The sequence below is a fragment of the Phyllobates terribilis genome, unplaced genomic scaffold, assembly GCF_046119375.1.
Source record: "Phyllobates terribilis strain yellow unplaced genomic scaffold, ASM4611937v1 Scaffold_3__8_contigs__length_932513732, whole genome shotgun sequence".
NCBI lineage: Eukaryota > Metazoa > Chordata > Amphibia > Anura > Dendrobatidae > Phyllobates > Phyllobates terribilis.
In genome coordinates this window covers 524,844,373-524,861,078 of record NW_027362763.1, presented here as the reverse complement: position 1 = coordinate 524,861,078, position 16,706 = coordinate 524,844,373, and the positions used below count along the sequence as shown (strand labels likewise).

At 45.8% G+C, this 16,706-nt stretch overlaps 1 protein-coding gene across 1 annotated transcript in view; it reads left to right on the top strand.

The window, feature by feature from the left end:
- Positions 1 to 1,029: 1,029 nt before the first annotated feature.
- Positions 1,030 to 16,706, top strand: part of LOC141257118 (pantetheinase-like) — an 80,448-nt gene continuing 64,771 nt past the window's right edge. Inside the window, exon 1 of the mRNA XM_073671262.1 lies at positions 1,030 to 1,339. Within this exon, the coding sequence (XP_073527363.1) occupies positions 1,136 to 1,339 (204 nt within the window). The 5' untranslated portion in view covers positions 1,030 to 1,135. The remainder of the gene's footprint in view (positions 1,340 to 16,706) is intronic.

Genomic DNA, 16,706 nt, shown 5'->3' with positions numbered 1-16,706 from the left:
GTTTTTGGGTGGTTCAGTGTGCTGTGACATTTGCTACACTACACAGTGGTCTTGATGAGGTAGCATGCTGGAGTCAGACTCTGCTGATTCATAAAGAGGTGCATGCCTCTTCATGAATTTGGAGCATCTGATGAGTGACAGTGCCTACATGCGCTACGCCAGAAACCTCAATCCAGTCAGAGTGAGATTTTTTGTTGTAGGAAATGTATCTCGCTCCTGTAGCCCCCTTTCCTGTCTGAAACCAAAGTCACAAAATGCACGCATACACTCCTGAGCAGGCTGTTAATCAGAGTGCTGAGAAGTGATGACAGCCGAGCATGCTGTATAGTCAGTGCTACTTTAATAGTTCCATTCACTTCCTCAATGTCTGGAAGCGAGAGGCTGCTGGGAGAATATAACTACATCTTCTCCCTGCAAACTCTGCTCCAGTAAGCCAACTAACATGTTATTTATCTACAGATTACCACTATATCTGCATGGAAATAGCATTTTGGTGATTACAGGTTCCCTTTAAGGTGCTAATATATTTATTTTCAATACCTGAGATATTAATTAAGACACACCCTTATATTATTTTTATTACACAAAAAATTTCCTGATACCTATTCCACTTCTCTCCTGCTCTCTCTCTCACATGCACTGGGATTCTCAAATGAAGCATCATCAAAAAGGATGTATGGAAAAAAAGAAAAGCAGTTAGATAGTGAAGTGAGGGAAGCATAGGGAATTTGTAATTAAAGTATATTAGAAAATAGTTTACATTATGGCACTAGATAGATAGGGATTTAGGATGAAAATAAATTTGAGATAGAGACTCTTATTAAATGGGTGGAATAGGTATCTGTGGTACATAATAAAAGTAATATAAGGGTGAGTGGTAATTACCTCTTTAAATTCACCATTAGAATTATTGATTTTGACATGGCCTTGTCCAACACTGACGTGAGATTATGTGACAACCTCTCACCTAGTTTGTCACTTGCTCATTGGGCAATACAGATTATGTTGTGCAATAAGCTTTCTAAATATGGATGTTTGTAATTTATTTACCATGCAGATAACAGAGGTCTAAGATTAGCATGGTGAACACTTGAAGTTTTCTTGTATATGCTTCAGGTACACTAACTCTTCCACCATGGTGGCTGCATGCTTTCTTCTTTCTGTCTTACTCTCAGCTTCAAGCTGCCAAGCTTTGGAGAAATTCATTGGTGCAATCTATGAACATGCGGTAATACTCCCAGATGAGTCAACCACACCTATCTCAGCACAAGAAGCACTGGATTTAATGGATAAAAATATGGACATTCTTGAAAAAGAAGTGAAGACAGCGGCACAGCAGGTAGTCTGATTGTATTTGACAGGAAATAAGTTTTAAATAGAAGTTATAGTAATCCTGGAAATGGAAGCCTGACTACAGGTATTAGATACTGCGAGTTGTATCATCCTCTAATTATAAGACTACAGCCTATTTAGGGTTGTCTTCCAATAAAGGCATTTCATTTCTTTACTTAAATGCATGTTTTTGGGACTAAAAATTATTTTTGCAATTTGGTTTCATTCAATTTTGCACCTCTTGGCTTTTACAGACTCTTTGTTTCTATGCACATTCAACTTTTATGTGGTCAGTAGTCATCAGAGATTTAGAAATGTTCCTTTTGGACTATCAGAAGGAGCTAACTAAATCAAACTGGAAAAACTGGTGAGACAAAAAGTGCCAGAAGGATCTTATCTGATAACCAAGCGGTATAAAATGTTGTAGGTACGCTTACCTGATAGGAGTTGTGACTGTCACAACCATATAGGAGCATGTAAAGGCTGCAGAGGGACCACCAAGGAGATATGTTGCAATAAATGATCATTGTGGTTTTGTCCTGATGAAGAGGTTTGAAAAGCTTGAACGCATTGACAAAATTAAACACATTCATGCTTCACCTTCCTGTGTGATCGTATATGTGAACCATTGGGCAGCGCGGACTCTGAACCACCATATTCCTCATTTATTGCAACAGAAGGAGCTAACTGACATATTCTCCGTTAACCCATTCTGCAGTCAACAATAGACAGTGCAACACAGAGGTTAGAAAAGTCAAACTGCTAAATATTGAATGAAACCCAATTACAAAATTGATGTTTTAGCTCCAAATACATGCATTTACACAATGAAAAAGCAACTGTCACCAAAGCTGGACAAACCTTTAGTGGGTCTGTCATAATCACAATTTACCACCAACTTCCACATTTGAATGGCGTAGTAGTCAATCATGCGGGCTGCAGATGGATATAAAGTCTATGTGACAGACAAAGACAGCTGGTTATTTCCGTCAGTCACATATATTTTTAATTGAACCAACCACGATCCATTAAAATGGGGAACTCTGAGTGGTGACGCATGCACAAGAGGCTGGGCACTAGTGGCCAAGCTTCAAAGAAACAAGATGGTACACTATGTTAGATGAAAGCTCTCATTACAGAAGAATGACAGCAGATAGAAAAGCAAGCAAATTGCAAACTTGCTTATTTTCCTGCTATCTAACTAACTAAAGCAATTTAATAGCAGGAGAATACACCTATAATCCCTCAACGACTTGTGATGTATATTTTACTCGCAGGTCATGTGCTGGGTGTATCGAGTTTGTTCAGGAGCTGAGCCTACTTAATATGGGGCAGATGTTGGCTGTTTTATAGTCTACATCTGCCTCTAACAGCAGCGACCAGAGCTGAAAACAAAAAAAAATTAAAATGCGATAATTGCCCTTTTTTGATCACTGAATTTCCTGCAGAAAATTCAATGAAATGCAATTAAAGCATATGCAGCCCAAAAATTAGATCTCTAAATCTTACCATACAAAAAGCAAGCTCTCATACAGCTCTATTGATGTAAAAAGAAAAAATATATGGGTACCCGAAAATGACAACATATTCTGGTTTATTACAGTATATAAAAAACGCTTTCATCTGATCACAGGTTCAAGTAAAAAGTAAAAAAAAAGAGTTATAAAAAAATATATAAGAAAAAAAAATGGGAATCACCCGTTTTCCCTCATTAAAAATAAAATTATTAAAAATCTAAAAAAACATATTCAGTATTGCCACATCTGTAAAAGTCTAGCATATCAAAATATAAAAAATATTTAAACTGTATAGTAAACGTAGTAAAGCTAAAAAAGGTCAAAATCCCAGAAATGCCTGTTTTTTAAGCCGCATATTTGCAAAAAATGCAGTAACAGTGGTCAAAATATCAGATTTATCTCTAAATAGATAATAGGAAAACTATCGCACTCCTGAAATAGGTTGGTGCCTGGGTATGGTACCAAACCAAATATAAGTCTATTATAATAACCCGGCACTCAAAACTTAGATTAAATTTCTTGATTTGATTTTAATGAGGTTTAATACAGTGTACAAACGATTCGGTCGCTTAGGACCTTCATCAGTGTACTAAAATAACAAAACAAAAAGAAATAACAATCCATATATGGTCACAGAGGTTTGAGAAAAACGTCATTATATAACAATATATATAAAATAATATACGACATGTAGCTTTGTAGTTGTAGCAGTTGTGGACTACCTGTACTGGGAGGGTCAGGGAAGGAGGGGAAGGAGGCATGAGGTATATGTCCCAGAAATGGAAGAAAAGAAAGAGAACATACCAGTATTTGTTTAGTTTCATGTGGTGGACAGAAGCCACTAAGGAGGCTGTGGAGAGAAAGGATATTATTAGGAAAAGAAAGTAATAGCCGTTAGGTTCAGAGAGGAGTCAGTGGTGGACACATACCTTGCATTAATGTATGGACTGTATGGAGCTGTAAGAACACGGTATCCACCGCTTGTTCAGGTGATGGGTGGTGTGGATAGTATGTGGTAAGCCTTAAATAGGCTGTGGGTGGGTCTAATGTGGACGATTGAACGTTGGTGGTAGTGGGACGCCGAGGATGCACGCATTGCTGGAAGGACCTGCCGGACCGGAAGTGACGCGGCGGCCATGTCACCAGGTCCTGTAGCTGAGCAGCGGTCATGTGAGCGTAAGTGACGTGTCGCTTGCGTTCCACTCCGTGGGCTGTGCGTTCCACTGTGCAGCTGGTGAGAATGGCTGGCTATTGCAGGGAGAATGCAAAGAATGGAAAGAGGAATCCAAAGTAGGGACATCAGGAAGGATCAGGGAAGAAGGCTGGGATCAAGGAAGGATTCTAGGAAATAAGGAAAAAACATTAGAATACATACAATGATACATATACCAGAGTATAAATGCTATTTATGGAAGACAATGGCGAGTATATATAGGTTATGTAATCATACTCCTCAATGAGGTACGTATTGTACATAGAACCAAAATAAACGTAGAACCAGAGGATCCCATACATAACGCAATATGTGCTGGAAAATCTTGTGTACGGACTGAGTTAGTATGGGTTTAACGCCAAGGTTGTGTTATTTATTGGAGGAATATTGTTTAGGTGAAGGACAGAAGATCATATTCTCGGTTGAGTCCCTTAGGTGTAAGCGATTGTAGCTCATGGATCCAATAGTGCTTAAGCATACGTATACGGTCACCCCCCCGGCGTGGTAATGGTACATGGTCAATAACCTGGAATTTTAGTTGGGAAACTGTGTGGCCGGCTGATGTGAAGTGGTTGGGTAATGGTAATAGTAAGTTCTTACAACTTATAGTGGATTTATGTTTTGATATACGGTCTTTGACGGATTGTGTTGTTTCTCCAACGTAAATAAGCCCGCATGGGCATTTGATTAGATAGATCACAAAGGTTGAGTTACAAGTGTAATAGTCCTTGATTTGGTACTGTTTACCTGAGTGTGGGTGGTAAAATATGTTACCTCTGGTAACATTGTAGGCATGGAAACGTGCCGGTTTTCTGATTTGATAGAAATCTCTGTCTAGGTAGAGTTTTAGTCGTGCCAAAATCAGCTCGGATGAGTTGATCTCTGATATTGGGGGCTCTCTTAAAGCAAGGTAGGAAGGGGTTGTTAAATTCCGGTACAGAGGGATATGCTGTTTGTAGTATTTTCCAATGTTGTCGGATTTTTTTTATGGAGGATGAGTACAGCTGGATGGTTTATGGACAGAAGGAATGCGGTTAGAGGTTGTGGGTCGGCCCTAGGTTGCAAGGATTTCTTTAATAGATCGGGGGGATATCCACGTTCCTCAAATTTGCATTGCATTTCTTTGAGTCTTAGGTCACAAACAGTCGGATCACTAACTATCCGTTTCACACGGTGGAATTGTGATTTGGGGATTGAGGAAACCGTGGATTTGGGGTGTAAGCTGTCGAAACGGAGTAGCCCGTTTCGATCAGTGGGTTTAACGTAAAGATCAGTAGAGAGTATCCCCTCCTGGTTCTTTATGACCCTTGTGTCTAGGAAATTGATGGAATCAGGGTCTGAGGAAAACGTGAATTTAAGTCCCTCCCATGCTGAGTTGATAGTATTAAAGAAACGTTTAAGACACTCGACCGAGCCCCCCCCATATGCAGAATATATATTGTCTGCATATCTTTTCCATAAGATAGCATGTGTTTTGTATAGGTTATTGGGGTAAACAATATTTTCTTCAAAAGTGGCCATGTAGCAATTGGCGTATGGAGGGGCTACATTGGAGCCCATCACGGTCCCCTGTTTTTGGATGTAATAAGTGTCCATAAACAGAAAGAAGTTTTTTGTCAAAACTAGGGTGAGAAGATCTATGCAAAGATCGCGAGTTTCTGGAGATATGTCAGATTTGTCCAATAAGTTCCCCACACATTGGATGCCTTTTTTGTGTGAAATGGATATATAGAGGTTACTAACATCTAGAGTCACTAGGAGAGTGCCTGGTTGAATTTGGTGAATTGTTCGAATCATATTGAGGAAAGTTCCTGTATAAAGTATAAACAATGGGCTTTCTTTTATCAAAGGGGTCAGTATTTTTTCTAGAAAAATTGATAATGTAGACAATATAGAATCAGTGGAGGCGACTATTGGGCGTCCTGGTGGATTCTCTAGGCATTTATGTATATTAGGAAGTATATAAAATACTGGGGTTATGGGAAATTTCTTAATTAAAAAATCTCGTGTTTTGAGATCAATTGTGCCCTTACTCAGGTGTTGATCTATTAGCCCTGTGATGGATGTGCTAATGTTGTGTGAAGGGTCATTTGTAGTGTTGAGCGATACCTTCCGATATCGGGAAATATCGGATCGGATTGGATCGGACCGATACCGAAAAAGTATCGGATATCGCCGATTCCGATACCGGAAACCAATGCAAGTCAATGGGACATAAATATCGGAATTAAAATAAACCCTTTCTTTCCTTGTAGGTTATTTCTACATGAAGGAAAACAACTAAGAATAATGTAGAATGTATTGGGGGAGGTGGGGGAGACAATAAAGGCATAGAGGTTTAGCCCAGTCAAATGGAATAGCAGGAATTACTATTTTTTTATTATGTTCTGAGTTACGGAAATATTAACTATGTTAAGTATTTTTATATTTTGTCAGATATTTATGTTTCACTACTTCCATGCTCTTCACCTTCTTTTTTACTTCTCCCACACTTTCTGCTTCATCATCCTCAGCATCTTTTTCATCCACTTCTTCTTCACCTTCTTCTTCTTCACCTTCTTCGTATTATTCTTTTTTTTACATTCTTCATATTCTACTTCTTCATCTTCTTCATATTCTTCTTCTTCATCATATTCTTATTTGTGACAGGCATTCCTGTAGTTGTTATCTATAAAAGGTTGGACATTACACCTTTCGTTCTGCCCGTCACAAAAGATTTACAACAGGATTTGTCCGCGTTCAGTTTGGCCTGCAGCAGCAGGTCTTTTCCAGGGGCACCACGAGGAGGAACGGACTCACCCCCATACACTGCTTAGTCATCTTCTGCTTATAATTTAGATATTATCTTTTGCTCTGATTTTTAGTCTTATGCTTAATGTTCTTCCGCTTTTTGTTCTGCAGCTTCTTGTATTTCTGCTTCTTGGTTTTCTGTCTCTTGTTCTTCTGTATCTTGGTGCTTGTCTTCTCTTCTTTGTCTTCTTGGTCAACTTCTTCAGGGTCATCTTCTTGGTCTTCTTCGGGGTGGTCTTCGGGGGTCCTCGTCTTCGGGGTCCTCGTCTTCTTCGGGTTGGTCTTCTGGGTCCTCGTCTTCGGGGTCCTTGTCTTCTTCGGGGTGGTCTTCAGGGTCCTCGTCTTCTTCGGGGTGGTCTTCAGGGTCCTCGTCTTCTTCGGGGTGGTCTTCAGGGTCCTCGTCTTCAGGGTCATTGTCTTCGGGGTCCTCGTCTTCTTAGGGTTGGTCTTCAGGGTCCTCGTCTTCAGGGTCCTCGTCAGGGAGATCCAGAGTGATTACCAAGAACCATTTCAAAAAACTTGAACTTGGAAATGTAGCAGAAGGTACAAGAAAGCTGAGGAACTGCCGAGGACCAGCTGACGGTACTGGAACCCGGATGGGTAGCAGAAGGTACAAGAGCCAATGGAACTACCGAGGACCAGCTGATGTTACTGGAACTCGGTTACTAAGCAGGAGGTACCTGTGCCAGAAAGCACTACCAAGGACCAGCAGATGTTGGTGGAACTTGGATACCGAGAAGGAGGCACCTAATCCAAAGGCACTGCCGAGAACTAGCTGACGGTACTGGAACCCGGATGGGTAGCAGAAGGTACCCATGTAAAAAAAAGTTCAAGGCCGCGAGCCGGCCGCAGTTACCAAAACCCACAGTCCTACAGGGGGTGCTTGTCCTATTGGCACTATGGAACCAGCCTTCATTGCCAGATCCCGCAGCCCACATAGGAGTCACCTAAACTGCAGGCACCATAGAGTCGGCTAACCCGACCGCAACACGACAGGACAACGCATTGGAGGCAAAGTGACGTTGACACTACCCGGAAACAGCTGGCGTGCTGGAACCAGGCTGGGCAGGAGGGAGTACCCGTGCCAAAGACACTGCCGAGAACCAGCTGACGGTACTGGAACCCGGATGGGTAGCAGAAGATACAAGAGCAAATGGAACTACCGAGGACCAGCTGACGGTACTGGAACCCGGATGGGTAGCAGAAGGTACAAGAGCCAATGGAACTACCGAGGACCAGCTGATGTTACTGGAACTCGGTTACTAAGCAGGAGGTACCTGTGCCAGAAAGCACTACCAAGGACCAGCAGACGTTGGTGGAACTTGGATACCGAGAAGGAGGCACCTAATCCAAAGGCACTGCCGAGAACCAGCTGACGGTACTGGAACCCGGATGGGTAGCAGAAGGTACCCATGTAAAAAAAAGTTCAAGGCCGCGAGCCGGCCGCAGTTACCAAAACCCACAGTCCTACAGGGGGTGCTTGTCCTATTGGCACTATGGAACCAGCCTTCATTGCCAGATCCCGCAGCCCACATAGGAGTCACCTAAACTGCAGGCACCATAGAGTCGGCTAACCCGACCGCAACACGACAGGACAACGCATTGGAGGCAAAGTGACGTTGACACTACCCGGAAACAGCTGGCGTGCTGGAACCAGGCTGGGCAGGAGGGAGTACCCGTGCCAAAGACACTGCCGAGAACCAGCTGACGGTACTGGAACCCGGATGGGTAGCAGAAGATAGAAGAGCAAATGGAACTACCGAGGACCAGCTGACGGTACTGGAACCCGGATGGGTAGCAGAAGGTACAAGAGCCAATGGAACTGCCGAGAACCAGCTGGCGGTGCTGGAGCCCAGGGTAAATACTAAAAACAGAGGAGCCAGAGGTGTATTTGGAGGAGGTTTTAAATCCGTAGTACAGTGGATGTGGACAAAGCAGGAGAATTTGCCGGACACACAGCTGGGGATCAGCTGACGTTACTGAACCCCAATAACACTGGAGCAAGCGTTGACTGTGCAGACGGCACTTCTGAGCAGCAACTAGCGGTATTGGAGCCCAGGGTAAATACTAAAAACGGAGGAGCCAGAGGTGTAATTGGAGCAAGTTTTAAATAAGTAGCACAGTGAATATGGACAGAGCAGGAGAAATTGCCGTGAACACAGCAGGGGAACAGCTGACGTTACCGAACCCCAATAACACCGCAGCAAGTGTTGACTGTGCAGACGGCACTTCCGAGCGCCAACTGGCGGTGTTGGAGCCCAGGGATAAGAATGAAAACAGAGGAGCCAGAGGTGTAATTGGAGCAACTTTAAAATGTGTAGTACAGTGGATGTGGACAAAGCAGGAGAAATTGCCGTCCGCACAGCAGGGGAACAGCTGACGTTACTGAACCCCAATAACACGGCAGCAAGTGTTGACTGTGCAGATGGCACTTCCGTGCGCCAACTGGCGGTGTTGGAGCCCAGGGTAAATACTAAAAACAGAGGAGCCAGAGGTGTATTTGGAGGAGGTTTTAAATCCGTAGTATAGTGGATGTGGACAAAGCAGGAGAATTTGCCGGACACACAGCTGGGGATCAGCTGACGTTACTGAACCCCAATAACACTGGAGCAAGCGTTGACTGTGCAGACGGCACTTCTGAGCAGCAACTAGCGGTATTGGAGCCCAGGGTAAATACTAAAAATGGAGGAGCCAGAGGTGTAATTGGAGCAAGTTTTAAATAAGTAGCACAGTGAATATGGACAGAGCAGGAGAAATTGCCGTGAACACAGCAGGGGAACAGCTGACGTTACCGAACCCCAATAACACCGCAGCAAGTGTTGACTGTGCAGACGGCACTTCCGAGCGCCAACTGGCGGTGCTGGAGCCCAGGGATAAGAATAAATATAGAGAGGAGCCAGAGGTGTAATTGGAGCAAGTTTTAAATAAGTAGCACAGTGAATATGGACAGAGCAGGAGAAATTGCCGTGAACACAGCAGGGGAACAGCTGACGTTACCGAACCCCAATAACACCGCAGCAAGTGTTGACTGTGCAGACGGCACTTCCGAGCGCCAACTGGCGGTGCTGGAGCCCAGGGATAAGAATGAAAACAGAGGAGCCAGAGGTGTAATTGGAGCAACTTTAAAATGTGTAGTACAGTGGATGTGGACAAAGCAGGAGAAATTGCCGTCCGTACAGCAGGGGAACAGCTGACGTTACCGAACCCCAATAACACGGCAGCAAGTGTTGACTGTGCAGACAGCACTTCCGAGCGCCAACTGGCGGTGCTGGAGCCCAGGGATAAGAATAAAAATAGAGAGGAGCCAGAGGTGTAATTGGAGCAAGTTTTAAATAAGTAGCACAGTGAATATGGACAGAGCAGGAGAAATTGCCGTGAACACAGCAGGGGAACAGCTGACGTTACCGAACCCCAATAACACGGCAGCAAGTGTTGACTGTGCAGATGGCACTTCCGAGCGCCAACTGGCGGTGTTGGAGCCCAGGGATAAGAATGAAAACAGAGGAGCCAGAGGTGTAATTGGAGCAACTTTAAAATGTGTAGTACAGTGGATGTGGACAAAGCAGGAGAAATTGCCGTCCGCACAGCAGGGGAACAGCTGACGTTACTGAACCCCAATAACACGGCAGCAAGTGTTGACTGTGCAGATGGCACTTCCGTGCGCCAACTGGCGGTGTTGGAGCCCAGGGATAAGAATGAAAACAGAGGAGCCAGAGGTGTATTTGGAGGAGGTTTTAAATCAGTAGTACAGTGGATGTGGACAGAGCAGGAGAAATTGCCGTCCGTACAGCAGGGGAACAGCTGACGTTACCGAAACCCAATAACACGGCAGCAAGTGTTGACTGTGCAGACGGCACTTCCGAGCGCCAACTGGCGGTGTTGGAGCCCAGGGATAAGAATGAAAACAGAGGAGCCAGAGGTGTAATTGGAGCAACTTTAAAATGTGTAGTACAGTGGATGTGGACAAAGCAGGAGAAATTGCCGTCCGCACAGCAGGGGAACAGCTGACGTTACTGAACCCTAATAACACGGCAGCAAGTGTTGACTGTGCAGATGGCACTTCCGTGCGCCAACTGGCGGTGTTGGAGCTCAGGGATAATACTGAAAACAGAGGAGCCAGAGGTGTATTTGGAGGAGGTTTTAAATCAGTAGTACAGTGGATGTGGACAGAGCAGGAGAAATTGCCGTCCGCACAGCAGGGGAACAGCTGACGTTACTGAACCCCAATAACACGGCAGCAAGTGTTGACTGTGCAGACGGCACTTCCGAGCGCCAACTGGCGGTGTTGGAGCTCAGGGATAATACTGAAAACAGAGGAGCCAGAGGTGTAATTGGAGCAACTTTAAAATCTGTAGTAGTGAGAATGTGGACAGAGCAGGAGAAATTGCCATCCGCACAGCAGGGGAACAGCTGACGTTACTGAACCCCAATAACATGGTAGCAAGTGTTGACTGTGCAGACGGCACTTCCGAGCGCCAACTGGCGGTGTTGGAGCTCAGGGATAATACTGAAAACAGAGGAGCCAGAGGTGTATTTGGAGGAGGTTTTAAATCAGTAGTACAGTGGATGTGGACAGAGCAGGAGAAATTGCCGTCCGCACAGCAGGGGAACAGCTGACGTTACTGAACCCCAATAACATGGCAGCAAGTGTTGACTGTGCAGACGGCACTTCCGAGCGCCAACTGGCGGTGTTGGAGCTCAGGGATTACAGTTCAGGTGGTAGAAACATGAACAGAACAGGAGACCTGGATACTGTTGCCAACCAATTATTTATTCTGGAAGAGGACTGGCAAATTCATGAGAGATCCAGGCCTTGTTCATTTTGAGAAAAGTAAGCCGGTCAACGTTATCGGAGGATAGTCGCATGCGACGGTCTGTTAGTACACCACCTGCGGCACTAAAGACGCGTTCCGATAATACACTAGCAGCAGGGCAAGCTAGCACCTCCAGTGCATACTGACTAAGCTCTGGCCATGTATCCAGCTTACAGACCCAAAACTTGAAGGGAGAAGAGCCGTCTGGGAGTACACTAAGAGGGCAAGACATGTAGTCTGTCACCATCTGACGGAAACGTTGCCTCCTGCTGACTGGAGCCGTCTGTGATGGTGTAGACATTTGTGGCGGCGGGGACACAAAACTTTGCCACATTTCGGCCATACTGGTCTTGCCTTGTGCTGAGGCGCTGCTTCTACTCCCTCTTTGTGCAGAGCTTCCTCCACTGCCTCGACGCACTGAGCTGCTTTGTAAAGCACTAGCAGCACTGCTCTCGGTTGGAATGGAGAACATGATGGAATGCACCAGTGCGTCTTGGTACTCCCGCATTTTACGCTCCCGGTTCAACGGTGTTATGAGGCTTTGTAAGTTGTCCCGGTAGCGAGGATCTAGGAGGGTGGACACCCAATAATCAGCCGTGTTGAGAATGTGGGCGATGCGGCGGTCGTTTCTCAGGCACTGCAGCATGAAATCAACCATGTGCTGCAGACTGCCAACTGGCCAAGAAACGCTGTCCCCTGCTTGAGGCATGATCTCTGCCTGCTCTGCATCACCCCACCCTCGCTCTAGATACTGACTACTAGAGCATTGTGTACCTCCCTCCTCTGGACAGATGTCTTCCTCATCCATTGACTCCTCCTCATCCTCCTCACAAAGTGTCCCCTGCCTAGGCCTTTGTGAGGAACCACGTTGCGCAGACTGTAGAGAAGCAGATGGCATTTGTGACTCCTCATCCTCCACCTCTTCCAAAACCTCGTCCCTTAGTGCTTGCAGTGTTTTTTCAAGCAGGCAGATAAGGGGGATAGTCATGCTGACTAGTGCATCATCTGCACTCGCCATCCGCGTGGAATAATCGAAGGCACGCAAAACGTGGCAAATGTCCTTCATAGAGGCCCACTCAGTGGTGGTGAAGTGTGAACGGCGCGCACTGCGACTTGTTTGCGCCTGCTGCAGCTGGTACTCCATTACTGCTGCCTGCTGCTCACACAACCTCTCCAACATATGTAACGTTGAATTCCACCTGGTGGGTAGGTCACATATGATGCGATGTTCCGGAAGACATAATCGGCGCTGCAGAGCTGCAATGCGTGATCTTGCATTGCTGGAACGCCGCAAGTGAGCGCACTCTATGCGGACCTTGTGAAGCAGTGCATCAAGATCCGGATAGTCCCTCAAAAAACTCTGCACGACCAAGTTGAGCACATGTGCCAGACATGGGATGTGAGTGAGGTTGCCTAGGCCCAGAGCTGCCACCAGATTTCGGCCATTGTCACACACTACCATGCCTGGCTGGAGATTCGCTGGCACAAACCACACGTCACTCTGCTGCTTGATGGCATTCCAGAGCTCCTGCGCTGTGTGGCTTCGATTCCCCAAAGAAATTAATTTTAATACGGCCTGTTGACGTTTGGCCACGGCTGTGCTCATATCGGTCATCATAACAGGTAACCGTTCACGGGTCGATGTGGAGGTAGACCGTGACTGCTCCTGCAGCGCTGATTCAGAGGAACTGGAGTATGAGGAGGAGTCAATGTGTACAGACTGGATTCCTGCAATCCTTGGAGTTGGCAGAACACGTACAGCGCCACTCTCAAGATCTGTACCCGGCTCCACAACATTTACCCAATGGGCAGTGAGGGAAAGGTATCGTCCCTGTCCATGCTTACTGGTCCACGCATCAGTGGTCAGGTGGACCTTGCTACTGACGGCGTTTTGTAGCACATGTTTAATTTTTCCCTCCACATGATGTTGCAGGGCAGGGACGGCTTGCCTGCTGAAATAAAAGCGGCTGGGCACGTTGTATTGTGGGACTGCCAATGCCATAAAGTTACGGAATGTGTCAGTCTCCACCAGCCTGAATGATAGCATTTCAAGGGCCAGTAGTTTAGCAATGCCAGCATTCAGAGCCTGTGCTCGGGGGTGGTTTGCCGAGTATGGGCGCCTTTTCTCCCATGCCTGTGCTAACGATGGCTGTAGACTGGCCTGGGAGTGTGAGGATGACTGGGAAAGTGGTGCTGTGGGTGGAATTACACTGTGTCTCTGTACAACAGTGCCAGAGATTCTTCCATGGCGATCCTGTGAGGAAGCCGAACCAGCTGTGTGTGAGCTGGAGGAAGAGGCTAAACACGAGCTGAAGAGGTGGTAGGTGGCGCTGTAGGTTGGCCTAGGTCTTCAGTGTGTTTGTGTAACTCCACCACGTGCTTGGTCCGCACATGTTTCCACATATTTGTGGTATTGAGGTTGCTGACACTTTTCCCTCTTTTCACCTTCTGATTACACAGCTTGCATTTGACAAAGCAAATGTCATCTGCAACTGTGTCAAAAAAGGACCAGGCACTGCAAGTCTTGGGAGCGCCCGCTTTGGATTTTGGAAGAGCCATGCTCCTAATGGGTGCCGAAGTGGAGGCTACAGGCAACCAAGTCTGCCCCCTCCCTCTCCCTCCTTTTTGGGCCGTTCGGGGAATCTCTTCCTCAGAGCTGCTCCCACCACCTTCCTGTCCCTCACGCCATGATGGGTCAAGGACCTCATCATCTACACCACCCTCTTCAAACAACTGCTTCTCCTGGGTAGTCTCGACAGCACAGTACGCACCAGAAAGTGGCACCTGAGTCTCATCATCAGATGCGTACTGAGGTGTGCTGCTGACCATAGGCACTGGCCCACCCGCCTCTTCAGATTCAGAGAGACAAAACGGTTGCGCATCACTGCATACTACCTCTTCTTCAAATTCTCGAATTCTGCTTGGCTGGCCCCCTCTTTCCAAGCCAAGAGATTCAGAGAACAGAAGTAGAGATGGCTCCTGTCCAGGGCTCTCTGACTGCCTGGGCAATTTGGCAGGTGGTGAAGAGACAGATGGGTGCTCTTCAGTGCTCAGGACCTGAGAGGATCTGGAACTAATTGAAGTCGATGCGTTAGCTGCCATCCATCCGACAACGGCTTCAATTTGGTCCTCGCGCAGCAGTGGGGTACGGCTAGCTCCTACAAAGCTGCGCATAAAGGACTGTTCCCTGGTAAAACTGGGGGATGCTGAGTCACTGGTGCCCGCAGCAGGCACAGAATCCCCACGTCCTCTCCCTGCAGGCACAGAATCCTCACGTCCTCTTCCTGCAGAAACTCCACGCCCACGCCCACGCCCACGACCACATGCCTTACTCCCTGCCTTCTTCATCTTGGTAGACTGATAAAGATAGGCAGAAAAGTACTAATGGCTTAGTGTGCTTATTCCTGAACAGCTGCTAACAGGTATAAGAAACACTAATTTTATAAAGTGTGGACTAGACTTTAATATGAGCTAATGTGGCCTACACAACTGTAAAGTGGAGTGTTTGGTGAACTTTATTTATTTTTTTTTTTGTCACAAAAAGACACTGGATGTGCCTAAAGATGTAATAACGATAGTATCACAAACTTTTTGTAGCTATTACAATGTAGGAAGGTAACCTACAATGCAATAGATGAGGCTGCAAAAAATAGGCTAATACTAATCTGGCTGGGGCTGCAGGGCCCAAGGCTGCAGAAAGGCTCCTCTATCTACTCCTATATAGTGTGTTTGGAATCAATTTAGCTGAATACGGATGGAACCACCACACTAATAGGAGATATCAGGAAAAATTATGAATTGGCAATAAAGGACAATGTATGAGGCAGTGACACACACTGAGTGCACTACAACCAGACGGGGTTGAAGCACACACTACAGGGTGAGCTGCACTCACACACCAGACCTTTCAGACAGCGGTGAACAGTACAGATGCAGAGCACTGTGCACTAGCGCTGCAAGACTAAAAAAAATTTCTCTATCTACTCCTATATAGTGTGTTTGGAACCAATTTAGCTGAATACAGATGGAACCACCACACTAATAGGAGATATCAGGAAAAATTATGAATTGGCAAAAAACGACAATGTATGAGGCAGTGACACACACTGAGTGCACTACAACCAGACGGGGTTGAAGCACACACTACAGGGTGAGCTGCACTCACACATCAGACCTTGCAGACAGCGGTGAACAGTACAGATGCAGAGCACTGTGCACTAGCGCTGCAAGACCAAAAAAATTTCTCTATCTACTCCTATATAGTGTGTTTGGAACCAATTTAGCTGAATACGGATGGAACCACCACACTAATAGGAGATATCAGGAAAGATTATGAATTGGCAAAAAAGGACAATGTATGAGGCAGTGACACACACCGAGTGCACTACAACCAGACGGGGTTGAAGCACACACTACAGGGTGAGCTGCACTCACACACCAGACCTTGCAGACAGCGGTGAACAATACAGATGCAGAGCACTGTGCACTAGTGCTGCAAGACGGAAAAAAATGTCTCTATCTACTCCTATATAGTGTGTTTGGAACCAATTTAGCTGAATACAGATGGAACCACCACACTAATAGGAGATATCAGGAAAAATTATGAATTGGCAAAAAAGGACAATGTATGAGGCAGTGACACACACTGAGTGCACTACAACCAGACTTGGCTGAAGCACACACTACAGGGTGAGCTGCACTCACACACACAGACCTTGCAGACAGCGGTGAACAGCACAGGGAACTGTGCACTAGCACTGCAAGGCACAGTGATTTAGAAAGTAGCTTGGGAAAAGCAGTATAGAGCAAATAGGTAGCTAAAACTGTCCCTCAGAACAACAGCGTCCTATCCCTAACTGAATTCACAGCAGAGTGAGCTCAAAATGGCGGCGGTGGCTTTTATAGTGCATCATGACATCATTTCAGCAGCCAATCACAGCCATGCCATTAGTTAAGATGCCTACATGCCTAACAGGATGTGCCCACACTTCTTAGGATCCTCATTGGCTGAATAAAATGAAAATGTCTCATTGCATTATG